Here is a 16,863-nt window from a genome sequence, read left to right on the forward strand (position 1 = left end):
AAATATTAGATACAGGCTCCCAGGTAGATGCTATTTTTCTTGACTTCCGGAAGGCGTTCGATACAGTTCCGCACTGTCGCCTGATTCCAGTGAAATTTTTTTAAGTGCTTTATCTGAAAACTACCTTGAGCAGTTAAACAGAGAACCGACTCGTGGCGATAACATATTAGACCTTCTGGTGACAAACAGACCCGAACTATTTGAAAAAGTTAACGCAGAACAGGGAATCAGCGATCATAAAGCGGTTACGGCATCGATGATTTCAGCCGTAAATAGGAATATTAAAAAGGGTAGGAAGATTTTTCTGTTTAGAAAAAGTGACAAAAAGCAGATTTCAGAGTACCTGTTGGGTCAACACAAAAGTTTTGTCTCAAGTACAGATAGTGTTGAGGATCAGTGGACAAAGTTCAGAACCATCGTACATTATGCGTTAGATGAGTATGTGCCAAGCAAGATCGTAAGAGATGGAAAAGAGCCACCGTGGTACAACAACCGCGTTAAAAAACTGCTGCGGAAGCAAAGGGAACTTCACAGCAAACATAAACATAGCCAAAGCCTTGCAGACAAACAAAAATTACGCGAAGTGAAATGTAGTGTGAGGAGGGCTACGCGAGAGGCGTTCAATGAATTCGAAAGTAAAGTTCTATGTACTGACTTGGCAGAAAATCCTAAGAAATTTTGGTCTTATGTCAAAGCGGTAGGTGGATCAAAACAAAATGTCCAGACACTCTGTGACCAAAATGGTACTGAAACAGAGGATGACAGACTAAAGGCCGAAATACTAAATGTCTTTTTCCAAAGTTGTTTCACAGAGGAATATTGCACTGTAGTTCCTTTTCTAGATTGTCGCACAGATGACAAAATGGTAGATATCGAAATAGACGACAGATGGATAGAGAAACAATTAAAATCGCTTAAAAGAGGAAAGGCCTCTGGACCTGATGGGATACCAGTTCAGTTTTATACAGAGTACGCGAAGGAATTTGCCCCCCTTCTTGCAGCGGTGCACCGTAGGTCTCTAGAAGAGCGTAGCGTTCCAAAGGATTGGAAAGGGGCACAGGTCATCCCCGTTTTCAAGAAGGGACGTCGAAGTCTTCCGAAGTAAGAATGATTTCAGGTGTGCCGCAGGGGAGTGTCATAGGACCGTTGCTATTCACAATATACATAAATGACCTGGTGGATGACATCGGAAGTTCACTGAGGCTTTTTGCAGATGATGCTGTGGTGTATCGAGAGGTTGTAACAATGGAAAATTGTACTGAAATGCAGGTGGATCTGCAGCGAATTGACGCATGGTGCAGGGAATGGCAATTGAATCTCAATGTAGACAAGTGTAATGTGCTGCGAATACACAAAAAGATAGATCCTTTATCATTTAGCTACAAAATAGCAGGTCAGCAACTGGAAGCAGTTAATACCATAAATTATCTGGGAGAACGCATTAGGAGTGATTTAAAATGGAATGATCATATAATGTTGATCGTCGGTAAAGCAGATGCCAGACTGAGATTCATTGGAAGAATCCTAAGGAAATGCAATCCGAAAACAAAGGAAGTAGGTTACAGTACGCTTGTTCGCCCACTGCTTGAATACTGCTCAGCAGTGTGGGATCCGTACCAGATAGGGTTGATAGAAGATATAGAGAAGATCCAACGGAGAGCAGCACGCTTCGTTACAGGATCATTTAGTAATCGCGAAAGCGTTACGGAGATGATAGATAAACTCCAGTGGAAGACTCTGCAGGAGAGACGCTCAGTAGCTCGGTACGGGCTTTTGTCAAAGTTTCGAGAACATACCTTCACCGTAGAGTGAAGCAGTATATTGCTCCCACCTACGTATATCTCGCGAAGAGACCATGAGGATAAAATCAGAGAGATTAGAGCCCACACAGAGGCATACCGACAATCCTTCTTTCCACGAACTATACGAGACTGGAATAGAAGGGAGAACCGATAGAGGTACTCAAGGTACCCTCCGCCACACACCGTCAGGTGGCTTGCGGAGTATGGATGTAGATGTAGATAAACAAAGTAAGAGCCTACGGAATATCAGACCAGCTGTGTGGCTGGATTGAAGAGTTTTTAGCAAACGGAACACAGCATGTTGTTATCAGTGGAGAGACGTTTACAGACGTTAAAGTAACCTCTGGCGTGCCACAGGGGAGTGTTATGGGACCATTGCTTTTCACAATATATATAAATGACCTAGTAGATAGTGTCGGAAGTTCTATGCGGCTTTTCGCGGATGACGCTGTAGTATACCGAGAAGTTGCAGCATTAGAAAATTGTAGCGAAATGCAGGAAGATCTGCAGCGGATAGGCACTTGGTGCAGGGAATGGCAACTGACCCTTAACATAGACAAATGTAATGTATTGCGAATACATAGAAAGAAGGATCCTTTATTGTATGATTATATGATAGCGGAACAAACACTGGTAGCAGTTACTTCTGTAAAATATCTGGGAGTATGCGTGCGGAACGATTTGAAGTGGAATCATCATATAAAATTAATTGTTGGTAAGGCGGGTACCAGGTTGAGATTCATTGGAAGAGTCCTTAGAAAATGTAGTCCATCAACAAAGGAGGTGGCTTACAAAACACTCGTTCGAGCTATATGTGAGTATTGCACATCAGTGTGGGATCCGTACCAGATCGGGTTGACGGAGGAGATAGAGAAGATCCAAAGAAGAGCGGCGCGTTTCGTCACAGGGTTATTTGGTAACCGTGATAGCGTTACGGAGATGTTTAACAAACTCAAGTGGCAGACTCTGCAAGAGAGGCGCTCTGCATCGCGGTGTAGCTTGCTCGCCAGGTTTCGAGAGGGTGCGTTTCTGGATGAGGTATCGAATATATTGCTTCCCCCTACTTATACCTCCCGAGGAGATCACGAATGTAAAATTAGAGAGATTAGAGCGCGCACGGAGGCTTTCAGACAGTCGTTCTTCCCGCGAACCATACACGACTGGAACAGGAAAGGGAGGTAATGACAGTGGCACGTAAAGTGCCCTCCGCCACACACCGTTGGGTGGCTTGCGGAGTATAAATGTAGATGTAGATGTAGATATTCACTTAAATGTGGTGTCGAAGAGAGAGTGCTTTTGGCTTTTATGGTTCTCAGTGCCTCATTTGTATTCCAGTCAAGTGACCTTGTTGCTGGATAATACTACTTAAATTTGATCAGTTCAGCAAACAGCAGTTTGTTGTTGGGAATTAGTTGTTTACTTTGCAGGAATTGGCTTTCCTGTGCAGTGTCAATGTGAACTCTGTTGAATTTGTTTTAAGTGCTAACAGAAAAGAAAATTACTTGAAAAAATTAGCAGCAAAGAAACTAGGTCTCCCGGACCAGATCTGTTGTCTGAGAAAGCGATGGAATCAAATAAGCATGACAGAAGTGAACATTTAACAAAGAAGTATATAATAAGTGTAAGTTGTTGTGTGGGTGCAATGTTAAAATGTCTGCTGTTCAACGTGGAAGTTAATTCATTAACTAATATATATATATTATCGGATATTGCACATTTGCCCAAAATAATAAAAAAAACATGAGAACTCCCACTTACACAAAAATCTGAAACGGAGAGTAGTGAAAGCTTAAACATAATTCCATTCTTGTCTTAAAGAGTACTTAGTTATATAAAAAGCAAGACAATTCTTTTTTCAGTCAAGTTATCCATATTATTACTATTATTATTGTTATTATTATTACTATTATTACTATTGACAGTGGCTGAAGTCATATAAATATGTTGACAACCGTAACTGCTACACATCAGATGCTATTCATTTCATGTTCTTGTATTTATATGATTTTAAAAATCTATGAACATGAAGAATGAGCCACCACTGAATGTAAATAACCTTCCACTCAACATTCAATAAGCAGAAGTGGTACTTTTTGTAGACAATACTAATGTTATGACGAATTCCATTACAGAGAAAGCAACAGAGATACTTAATGATGTTTTTCAAAGAATTATTAAGTTGTTCTTTAAAAATGGACTCTCCCTTACTTTTGAGAAAACACACTACATGCAATTCTGTACAACAAATAGAGTTATAGCAATAACTGATGCAGCACATAAATGGGAATCAGTAAATAGGATAGAGTGCTCCAAATTTTTGGGTGTACACATTGATGAAAACTTCAACTGGAAGAAGCATATTACTGAGCTTGTCAAACAATTACATTCAGCCACTTTCGCTCTTTGTATAATTGCTGGTCTTGGAACAAACAAATGAGTCTCCTGACATATTTTGCATATTTCATTTCAAAAATATCTTATGGAATAATTATCTGGGGTAACTCATCACTTAGTAGTGTTCACCTTCCATCGTCTTGTAGGTACTGTTCAGCATTTTAATTGCACTATCACAGTACACATTATCTAATAAAATTTGTCATAGATAGTTCATCACAATTTGAGAAGAATATTGATGTCCACATCTACAACACTAGAGGAAAAAAATGACCATTAGCACCAATTATTAAAGCTGTCAGTGGCTCAGAAAGGAGTTCAACGTGCATCAACAAACATTTTTGATCATTTGTCTGACAGGTAACAAAGTAAGTTTTAAATACAACTGAAAATCATTTCTTCTAGGCGATCCCTTTATGTTGCAGCAAATATTTGTAATTTCGTTGCTGTAGCACATAGTTGGAGTCAGCCCAAACAAATAATACTCAACATGTCTTTCATATGATGCACAGCATCAATGGAAAGCATCAGTTAGTTTCTCATTATATATAAAATGATTTTAAAAGTGGAATTTAGTGGGTACATTTGACAAAGCAGTCCCAAATTAGTATTGGGCATTATTCATTTTATCAATATGTATTAGAAACAGTATACCCTGGAGAATAATCAGTAGTCCAGCAGCAACCCAGCAGCACTTCTGCATGGCAGTGCTGTTGCTGCTGGAGTACTGATTATTCTTCATTTCACTACCCCTATTAATACACATCAATAGAAGCAATATTGGACTAGACCAATCTGGGACCACTCTGTTGAATGGGCACATAAAATTCTACTTTATAAATCATTTCGTTTGTGACAGGAAACAAACAGATGTTTTCAATCAATGCTTAGTATTGCATGAAAAATGTGATGAGCATATTTGCTTGGGCTGACTCCAGCTACACATTGCAAGAAAAGAGACTGTAGATATCTGCCAAAACATGAAAGACAATGTGCCTGATGACTATTCGGGTAGGCACTCTTGTGTGTGAGAGTGAATGTGTGCATAGAATAGAAGGAGTTGTCCAGAAGAAGTGAGTTTTGGCTACATTTAAAACTTGCTTTACTTCTCGCCAGATTTTTATGTTATTGAGCAAATGATGAAACATTTTTGTTGCTGCATACTGAACTCATATAAAAGCTAGTTTCTGGTGATGTTGCATGAGTAGTAGGATTCGAAAAATAATTCACTGATGTTGGCAGTGAACATGCATACATATACTGAAGAATGATTCAAATAATCTATGGAACATATAACCAACTAACCTACCTTGAAGACACTTCATGTCCATCCGAGCCAGTGTATATGCACAAAACAATACAACTCCCAAACAGTTTACTATCCAAAACAAATTAACTAATAAAATTACTTTTACTGTGACAATCATCATTCTTCATTTAGGCAGAGATTGGGTAACACATTGCTTTGCAAAAAGTGTTGTGTTACATCACAAAGTGCTGACCAGTATTTCCCTTCAGGAGGCAAAATGTGTAGTACTACCACTAAACACATGTACCAGAAAAGTAACACACTTCTTAGTTTTCAGAACTAATAGTTCCTTCGCCAGGGAGGAGATGGGGTTAAACTGGGGAAAGTGGAAAGAAGAGCATTTCACTCATAGCCCAGGGAGAGAAGGAACCACTTATAGTGAGGAAAAAGGTACACAATGATGTAATATACAGAGAACAGACAGTAAAACAAGAGATAGTCTTTAAATGTACTGTTCATGGTTGTCTGCAGAAATTTTCCACAAGGGAGAAAGATTCAAAACTTGTCATTTTTTTATAGAATTGTTTTGGTGAGGCTGCAAACATGCCATGCACCAAGAACTAAATTTCACAAGAAGTATACAAAACTTATTCTACATTGATTATCTACTTAGTGTTTTTAAGGTAGATTACTTTGGCACCTATTCAGTAAGCATATTTCTGTAGTACATGCAAAGTACATCTTTCTATCTACATGTAGTGTCTGTTGTTTCAGACATGTCCAAAAGAACAGACACCATTTTGACCCAACAGCTACTATGAATTAAATACAAAGGAATTACCAATACTGGCAGCAAGTGGGCACTGATGTAAATCAATGGGGAAAATTGAAAATTAGTGCTGAAACGGGATTCGAATACAAGTCTCCTGATTACTAGACAGATGCTTTGACCACTAAGGCATCTCGCTGCAGTGCTCACTGCAACTGCACAGACTACACTAGCACCCCTCCCATCAGACCCAAATTCTCAACTTACCCACACGCTAGTAAGCAGAAAACCCAGATTCAGATCCCAGTCCGGCACAAGTTTTCAACTTTCGCCATTGATTTACGTCAATACCTACTTGCAGCCAATGTCTGTCATTCCTTTGTGTTTACATCTTTTTTGTTATTAACATGAATATGTATGCCACTTTTGGATTCAGTGATCTGAAATTAAATCCTCATATGATTTAGTCCAGGGTGCCTAATGAGTTAAGAAATGAAGCTAAACTCAATAACAAAAATAATTTATTCAAACTCCCATAATGTTAGGTTGAAACTGAAATTTAAAAATTTGAAATAGTAAGAAGTCAGAAAGGCTGAGAAAATACTGATGATATGAATAAAAATGCCACATTAAACCCCCATAGCAGAGAAACAAAAAATAAACATTTAAAAAAGCTTATTAACTATAATGCCATTTACCTCACTTTATTTCCTTTACAACTTCACATCTATTCACATTAATAGATTTATTGTAGTACTTTCATGATTTTAACTTTTTAGCATCAGCTGGAACAATGACGCTGAACAATACGTGTTTTGAAAGCTACATTTTTTTGGATTGGTTAGGTGAAGTGTAGCCCAGGAAAATTATACCACTAGATGAATGTAGGGATCCTCCAAAAATCAGCCTCAAATTTGCCAGTAAAATCAAATTTTAGCAGCCTAGGACTACACCAAAGTAATCCTTATCTCTCCAGTTTGCCACATTATTGTGCAACATGCCTACTGGAATGTGGAATTCATAGCTCTGTGATTGCATGTGGCATTGTGTTGCACCTGTAGACTTTGACAGTGTCTCAATCCTGGAGGGCACATGTTTTTGACCTTGAAATTCCACATTTTTCCCCCTCTTTTATATCCCAGAAAATTGTATTTTCTTTTTTTGACTGATGTGTTTGGGATTAAGTGCATATGTAAACACATGCAATATAGCATGGCTGGGTGCTTTCAAGTGTGCTAAAGCAGATCTGTCACGTAAAACTCAATGTAGAATTAGCAAGCCATAATGTTTTTTTCTTTTTCCACAGACATTTAGTAAACTATTGTTTAAATTCTGTTTTGCATCAAGGGGAGGGGGGATTCTTATGGGAACTGGGGGCGGATCATGGAATCTGTGCACCATGGCGAGAGACTGGCTCTTTTCTGCAGCCCCTGAAGGAGAAAGGGACAGAAAAAGATTGAAGATATTATTTTAGCATGGTTCCACAAAGGTTTTGTATCCATCTTCACTGAAGGCCAGCACCAAACCACTGCTGCACCAAGGAATTGGCATAATTTCACAGAACAGAATGACAACTAAGAATACTAAAGGTCATTGATAACACTGCAGTATTTCTCATCTCAGTCAATGTTAAATTTGCAGTTAAGTGGGGTCACAGCCAATGACTGCTACAAATTCAAGAGAATAATGTAATAAATAAGATGTCTGCACCCAGAGTCTAAGAGTGGGCAAGAGGTCCCTCTTGGCCCTATTGCAGACACCTAAGGTACTGATAATATCGCTAAAAAGCAAATAGGACTGCAAGAAAATGGGAAATTATTGCTAAATGCTGGAAAACTGTAGCCATCCAAGAAATGTGCCTTCGTACCAATGATGAAGATGAAATGATGTTGAGGACAACACAATACCCAGTCTATGAGCAGAGAAACTCTCAAACCTGGCCGGGAATCGAACCTGACCCCCTGCATGGGAGGTAAGCATGTTACCATTCAGCTAAGCAGGTGGGTCTATAAGTGAGGGAAGAAACTAACACAGAACAGGGGGAGGAGACCAGTCAACAGTGAAAGAGGATAACCAAACAACAAAAGTGGACTGTAAAGTAATGAGACAATATTTAAAAAAAAAAAAAAAAGAAGAAGAAGGAGGTCACTAAACATTGAAAAAAGTGTGCTAAATAAAGAAAAAAAATCACTAAATAAAGGAAATGATCACTTGTCAAAACCAAAATTTCAGTAAAGAAAGGAACCAAACAATGAAAGAGAATCACTACATAGGGGCAAAAATTGTGAAACAAGGAAAAAGGTTGTTGAACATAGGAAAAAAAGTTGCTACATATGGAGACATGGTGCGTGGACACGAAAGGAACTCAAATTGTAAAAGGAGTGCCAAAATGATAAAAAAGATGACATACATGAATTGCAAATAACACACAACAAAAATTATATCTGGCATCCCCTAAGGAAGTCTGATGGGACACTCTGCTGCTCCTAATCTAAACAACAGATTTAGGAGACAATCTGAGCAGCCTTTTTAGATTGTTTGCAGATGATGGTGTTGTTTACTGTCCAGCGAAGTCGTCAGAAGATCAAAACCAATTGAAAAATGATTCTGACAAGATATCTATATGACGTGACAAGTGTCAATTGACTCTAAATAATAAAAAGTGTTATGTCAACCACATGAGTATTAAAAGGAAGCCATTAGATTTTGGTTACATGATAAAACCCACAAATCTAATGGCTGTTAATTCTATTAAATACCCAGGGATTACAATTACAAACAACTTAAACTGGAACACCCACATAGAAAATGTTGTGGGGAAGGTGAACCAAAGACTGCATTTTATTGACATAACGCTTGAAGATGCAACACATCTACTAAAGACACTGCATACACTTACACTTGTGTGTTGGCTTCTGGAGTAATGTTGTGCAGTATGGGATCCTTAGCAAATAGGACTAATAAAAGACACTGAAAAATTTTGCAGGAGGGCAGCTCATTTTGTGTTGTTGTGAAAAAAGGGAGATAGTGTCATGAATGTGGTATGTGAGTTGGGGAGATTATCACTACAATAAAGGCATTTTTTGCTGCAGTAAGATTTTTTCATGAATTTAAATCAACAACTTTCTCCTCTGAATGGAAAAATATTTTGTTGATACCTGCCTACAAAGGGGGAAATGAACATCTTAATAAAACAAGAGAAATCAGAACTCGCACAGAAAGATTTAAGGGTTCATTTTCCCAGATGCTGTTCTGGAGTGAAATGATAGAGAAGAAGTCTGAAGGTGGTTCGATGAAGCCTCTGTCAAGCTCTCATGTAAGAAGGTAAAATAGTTGTGTAGTTATAGATGAATGGAAGAAGAAGCCAGAAAAGTGAATGATTGTATCAAAGAATAATTCAGACAAGAAAACTAATAAATTACGAGTCAAAATTTTTTGTTGGTAATTACTTTGAAGAGGCAAAATAAGTTGTACCACTGAGAGACCCATGTGAAAGTGATATACCATACTTCTGAGCTTTCAAAACAAGTATTTTCTCCCTTTGGGGAGAGGCAAGAATAAGTTAGGGAAGGTTAAAAGGAAGGGCAGGGCACCACAACTTTGAGATGAGAGCGATCTACCTGTAGCCTACCTTTCAAGCAATAGAAAATCCAGGATGGAATGTAATAATATAATGAAAAGGATAGTTGGTACTCACCATATAGGGGAGATGCTGAGCTAAAAAAAAACTGTCAGATAGCTTTTGGCCAACAAGGCATTTGTCAAACAAAGACACCACACACACACACACACACACACACACACACACACACACACACAAATGCAGTTCACAAACACAAGACCGGAGTCTCTGGGAGCTGGAGCTATTTTTGACAAAGGCCTTGATGGCCGAAACCTAGCTTTCTGACAGTCTTTTCGTTGTGCCTTTCTGCAACTCAGCATCTCCGCTATATGGTGAGTAGCAACTACCATTTTCATTATATTGTTGTAGTCTGTCTTTGTCATCTCTACAGGTCAGTTCCTCTTAAACTGGGGTCTGAAAGACCTTTCCTTCCTGTAATTCTTCTCCAGCTTATCACTCTCTCTCCTCCCCAAGGAAGAAAATATTAGCTTCAAAAACTAGAAAGTGTATTACCTTTACATGTGTCTATTGGCAGTACTACACATGTTGCCTCTTGAAGGTAAAAACTGGCCAGCAATTCTCTCTCAAAAACCAAATTCAGATGTCTTAAATGCATCTGTCGCATATAAGACACTGTCATGACTACATGTATACTACAATATTGTGTCACTGTTGCCACGACTGATGATGGTTTTGGAGGGTTCAAGGAAAAGTATGAAGCACAGTGCACATAGCCCAATTGTCTCAAATAGCAACAAGGAGATCACCAGTTTAATGTCTGCAATATTTCCGTAGGAGGTATAAAATGGGCAACACTTGATGTAGGAACATATTGCGACTGTAATCAGTGGCTGATGATGAATACAAAGGGCTTGAAATGTATTCTCTTATCAATAATATTTACTGGCTTAAATTGGTTCATATTTATCAAAGACAAAGCAGTATGTCAAAACATGAAAAATCACAGAATCCAAAGTGCTAACAAGGCATAACACACTATGGAGAAACTAACCTATAAGTAGGAATAGGTACACAGCAGGAGGATAAAGAAAGAAACTATAGCCACATCTGAAAGGCCTGAGTTGATGTCAGTATTGTGGGTAAGGTATTTTGAGAGTAAATGAGCCTCATTTACAGGAAAATGACTTGTACGTCTAATAATTATGACCATTAGTGAGTTGTAAATTTTTTTATAATGTTCAGCAGCTGTAAAAGTGTCTGAAAACTGGAGTGCCTGAGTGTTGATAAACTATGCAGTAGTCTTATCATAAGACAGGAAAGCACACTAAAAAACTTTAAAAATTATGGAAGAACACAATATATATTAAAAAAATAGCAGTTCACTATAAGTCTAGCTTTAAGAATATATTGCATATTAATACCTCTATCCCACTCCGTCTCTTGAAATTTTTGCTTTTGCATTCTGGGCATTCTCCAGAAAAAATGTCTTCACTTACAACATAGTTGCAACTTTCACAAATATATAATCTGTCTTCCCCTGCTTCAGAAATGAAGTGGTACTCATGGGAAAGAGTCCCACCCATTATACCTGATGCCGCCTGAACTGGGGAAAAAAAAGGGACTGATACATGTAAACAGTACTCTAGATCATGGAACAAGTTTATATTCTACAACAACAACAACAACTACTACTACTACTACTACTACTACTACACTAAAAAGTAATAAAAAGAAAATAAAAGACATTAAAATTACAAAAAAATCCATTTGTTCAGTGTACTTGGAGTGCAGTAAACTGCAGCACATTTTCAAAGCAGCTGCAAGAGAAAATACCTACCCCTGATGCATACTCTAACACACACTACTGAAGTGCAGCTTGAACTGAAAGTTGTTAGTTGGAATTATGTTAGACAAAACAAGTTTATCTCCTATATTTGTCTGGTAAGAGGCAGAGAGGTGGTGCAGCAATAGCTTGGGTTAAATCCCAAATATTTACATTTTGATATGTGTGTGTTTAAAAATTACCACTCAGATAAATGCTGAAATAACGTAGAGAAAACAACAGTCCCCCCCCCCCCCCCTCCCCACACACACACACGGGAAGAACATTTGAAGCTATAAATTCTGTAAAAAAAAAGTTAAAATGTAACTGTAAAGTAAATCAAATAAGTAGGGCTGGCTCATTAGTGAAAAACTGGAGAAGCCAGCTATTCTGAAAATCTGCTAAAATCAATCTCCTTAATTTAGATGGAAGTCTGGGTACAAAAAATTTTAAGTTTCATGTTACATTTGTCTCATCAACCAGAACTGAGGACCTGTTTCCATGCTAGACTACAATTATCTCTTCTCAAAATAAAAAAAATAAAAATATTCAGTTAATATGTGATATATGAAAAAAATAATGCCTCATGCCCACAGACTGACAATTGTTCCCATCAAAGGAGATAGCCAAGTGTCATTGGATGGGGGGCGTCTTATTTTCAAAAATGCCAGGAAGTTGTCTTTCTATTGGAGTGGATACAAAGACATTTGCCACAGGTGAGAGGTACGCATAATAAACTACAGCTTCTCATTTGTTGCCACCGCCACTCACTCATTCACTTGCACACGAGCTTTCTCCTCATCAATGCAGAAATGGGATGCAAGGAAACTTTAAAGAGTGCTACCATTTGCTTCATGCTAACATCTTCGGTTGCTTAACGAGATGGTTCATTTCCATATGTTCTCATGTGTTGTGATATCCAGCAACCAAATAAGCAACAAGTGGATTCCCTTTCATATTGTTAGGTTATATTTTTGAGTTGACTCTTTATTTTGGCATTTGTTCACAACATCACTATCAGCTGTTACCTCAAATAATTTGGTGGTTCTAGTGGGAAATGCAAGCCAACTTATATAAAATTCTTTATATCTTTTTTTAAATAAGTTATATTACCTTACACACATGCATTAGCTCACAGTAAGAAACAATTACAAATGCCTTTATGTATTCTCATTTCTTTCATGCAATCCAGTCTATGGATTCATCATTTGTATGGTCGCATTGTCTGTGGCTGCTTTATGCACCTATGCACGTACCAGGCCTGTTCAGCAAATTCCGGAACATTCATAATTTCGTGGCAATGGCATGTTGGCATCCTAGCACATGCCTTTGTTTAATGTGTAACTGCCAGAAGTTTCACTGTTATATGTCTGTTAGGTATTGTTCTGTGCTGTATTGAGTGGAACATTGTATCACAGAGTTTGCGAATTTCGAGATGGCAGATTTAAAGGAGCAAACGCATCTGCATTAAATTTTGTGTGAAACTCGGGAAAACCTTTACAGAGACACACAGAATGAAGCCTAGGATGATGAGAGCTTATGCCATACTCGATGTTATGAATGGTTCACATGGTTTAAAAATGGCTGGGCGGAAGTTAAAGATGACCTTAGGTACTGCCAGCAAAAAACCAAATGTATGGTTCCGATAGGTGGATGACACGTTTGTGCTGTGGAGACATGGCAGGGAGGAACTAAGCCGGTTCCACGAACATCTGAATAGTATAAACTTGAGAATTCAGTTTACAATGGAGGAGGAGGTAGATGGCAAATTACATTTCCTCGATGTGCTTGTATTTAGAAACGAAAATGGTAGTTTGGGCCACTCAGCATACCACAAACCCATGCACACGGACCATTATTTACACCGGGATTCGAACCACCACCCACAACAGAAGCGGGGTGTTATCAAGATGTTAGCGGACAGAGCTAGAAATATTTATGAACGTGAGTTGCTTGACGCTAAGATGGAACATCTCCACAATGCACTAATGAAGAACGGATATTCATCCACAGAAATAAAACGTGCATTGAGGCAGCCACGCAGAAATCATAGTGGCGTACAGGTTACTGCAAAATCTAAGGTTTTCCTGCCGTTTGTTAAAAACGTAACGGAAAGAATAGGGAGGATCTTGATGAAGTGGAATATTACCATAATTTACAAGCCCACCAGGAAGATACAGGAATACCTTAAGCCTGCCAAGGATGCTTGCAAGCTATTGCAAAAAAGCTGGAGTGTATAGGATCCCATGCAGCTGTGGAGATGTTTAGTGGGTACCACTAAAAGAACTGTTTCTAAACATTTGGAAGAGCACAAGGGCAATTGTAGAAGAGGAGAAACGGAACGATCAGCTGTTGCGGAGCATACTTTCCAGCTCGCAAACCACAATATTCGTTTCGAGGAGACGCAAGTACTAGTGGCCACAAGCGGATATTACAAAAGGCTCTACAGGGAGGCAATCGAAATTGCTAAACACCCTAATAATTTCAATTGAAAGGAGGAGGGCGTGAAATTAAACGGTATTGGATGCCAGTGTTAAAGAAGATGTGTACCACTCATCCACTACTGGGTGATGGCAACGGCGATCGACGGCAACGGACAGCGGCCAATTGCACTGACGTTTTCAAAACACGTGACATCACGCCGCGGTGCAGGATCGCACGGACACGGAATTTAGCCGCAGTCAGTAGCGAGCCAGTGGGTGTGTTGGACTTTCCATCGAGCTACGGACCCCCTTGAAGATGTTTCCCACAGACGGAGATGAAATATTGGGAATTGACACAGAATTCATCAACCGACCAAGGCATAACAGCCCCAATAATTATAATGGACATGATATTTCTGGCCGTGAAAGTCTACATTTTAGTACCTGTCAGGAACATCAACAAAATAGTTTGTGCCAATTGAAGATTGATAATACAAGAGATTGCAGAGAACTATAAGATTGCAGTTGGATTGTCATAAAATCTTGACACTGCATCTTGGAATACATCATGTTGCTGCCAAGTTCATCCCACGGCATGAGTCAAGACCAGAAAGACCTTCACCTTGCAATCTGTGAAGAACTTTTGGATCGTGCAAATGAGAATGAGATGTTCCTTAAGAGAATCAAAACTTGTGATGAGACATGAGTCTATAGTTACGATGTTGAGACTAAGGTTCAGTCTTCACAGTGGGTCAGGAAAGGTTCTCCAAGACCAAAAAAAGTTCGTCAGGTCAGGTCAAATGATAAAGCCATGCTGACAGTTGTCTTTGACTTTGAAGGATTAGTCATTATGAATTTCTGCCACAGTGACAAACTGTTAACCAATGGCACTATCGGGACATGTTGCGATGCCTGTGAGAAAATGTGAGAAGGAAATAGCCTGAAATGCAACCAGACAATTCATGGCTCTTGCATCAGGATAATGCACCCACACACTCATCCCTATTGGTGCATGACTATCACACAAAAGACAAAACCACTGTGCTGCCTCATTCTCTGTACTCTTCAGACCTGGACTTTTTTTTATTTCCAAAGTTGAAAACTGCATTGAAAGCACAAAGATTTGCGATAGCTGAGATAAAAGAAAATTCACAGATGGCACTCTGTGCAAACCAGCATTACACATACCAAGACTTCTTCCAGAAGTGCAAATGGTGTTGGGAGTGGTGTATCAATTGTGGAGGAGATTATTTTGATGGAGACCATGCACAATAAGTAAAAGATAAGCACAGAAAAATTTTGTGGATGAAGTTACGGAATTTTTTGAATGGACCTCGTATTAACACCACGAATGGCCAGAGAAGCTACAACAACACAACCTGGCTACTGTTTCATGAACAATTTCGATCTGCACACCAGCAGAAGGTGGAAGTTGTTCCTAGGGACATGAAATGCTCCTGTGTATTTGCTATGAAATTAGCTACATAATAGGATTGCAAGATGCAACAAAGAAAACTGTACTTCTTTATTAATGCAATATCATGAACTGTCAAAAGAACCAATTACAATAAACATTCAAGGAGTCAACAAACTGTCACTTAGTCTACTCCAAAGAAGAGACAAAAATACACCGTGTGCAATTTATTCTGCTGATGGCAACTCACACACAGCCTTCCCCTCCCCCACTGCAGTAGAGCAGAGGTCCTGGAACATAATGGTACTTGGAGTATTTGTGCCAGCCTGCTTTAGTGTGGGTTCCTTTATGTGTTGATGGCAGTGTGTTACCTGCTTGTGCTGTATCCTCTTTGGTCCATTCCGGCATAGTGGGTGCAACTTTCTTCTGCTGCTCGTGCCTTATTTCATCAATTGTCACCACCATGTGGGTGGGCTTTACCCGTTCTAGGGACATGTTAACCATTGCAGTCTCTTTGCACTGAATGATCTCTTTTCAAAATACTGTACAGCTGAGCATATGATGGTTGCAAAGGTGGACATACTGCTTCAGTCCACAGCATTAAATGGGAACACCACTGAAATTTTCCTGTTCCTCTATTGCCAACTGGAGCTCTTCTACATACCTCTGTACATTGTCCCATACATCCGTAGATCTGTTATCTGCCTTGTGGTCTGAATCTGAATCACCTCTTGTACCAATGATATCGTCTGACTTTGCATGCCTACTTGTGTATTTTCACATTTTTGGGGGACACCACTCTGTAGTACCCCTGCGTATTCGTTACAAAATTGGTTAGACCACAGGAAGTGAAAATGCTATACGAAACACTTTCTTTCTTTATTTATGCAATATCATGAACAGGAAAAAGAATCAATTACAAAGAGTGATAATCATTCAAGGATTAAACAAACTAACAAAGTATCACTTATTGTGCTTCAAAGACGACACAAAAGTTTACTGTGTGCAATTTATTCTGCCAGTGACAACTCTCACCCGTGAATAAGTCAGTGATAACACCACATTAAAAGGCAATGTACAACATAAACAAAATAGAAACACAATAAATGCAATTTGTAAAAGAATTTGTAAGTCACGATTCTTATCTAGCATCAGCAAGTTAAAATAACAAGTGAAACACTGTCTGTGTTTTGTGCTGTAAACAGGAAGAAATATTCACTTTTTACTCTCTTCTTCTTATTTCAGATAAAACAGAATAGGGAATGTCTTGTCAGGCTGACCTCTCATTTGTTCATTATGGTGAGAGAATTTTTAATTTGTATCTGTTGGGAAAAATAGAATGTTATCTGACAGAAGTAGTGCCAATAAAATTTCTGTGGACTTCACTGTGGATACTTGATGAAACAT

General features: G+C 38.8%; 1 protein-coding gene across 2 annotated transcripts in view; it reads right to left on the reverse strand.

Moving 5' to 3' along the window:
- LOC126188305 (probable proline--tRNA ligase, mitochondrial) overlaps window positions 1-16,863 on the reverse strand; it is a 107,368-nt gene that overhangs the window by 25,522 nt on the left and 64,983 nt on the right. For both annotated transcript variants that reach the window (XM_049929899.1, XM_049929897.1), the window contains one exon: window positions 11,219-11,400. In XM_049929899.1, the coding sequence (XP_049785856.1) occupies window positions 11,219-11,400 (182 nt within the window). The remainder of the gene's footprint in view (window positions 1-11,218; window positions 11,401-16,863) is intronic.

Source organism: Schistocerca cancellata, chromosome 5 (genome assembly GCF_023864275.1).
Source record: "Schistocerca cancellata isolate TAMUIC-IGC-003103 chromosome 5, iqSchCanc2.1, whole genome shotgun sequence".
NCBI classification, from domain to species: Eukaryota; Metazoa; Arthropoda; class Insecta; order Orthoptera; family Acrididae; genus Schistocerca; species Schistocerca cancellata.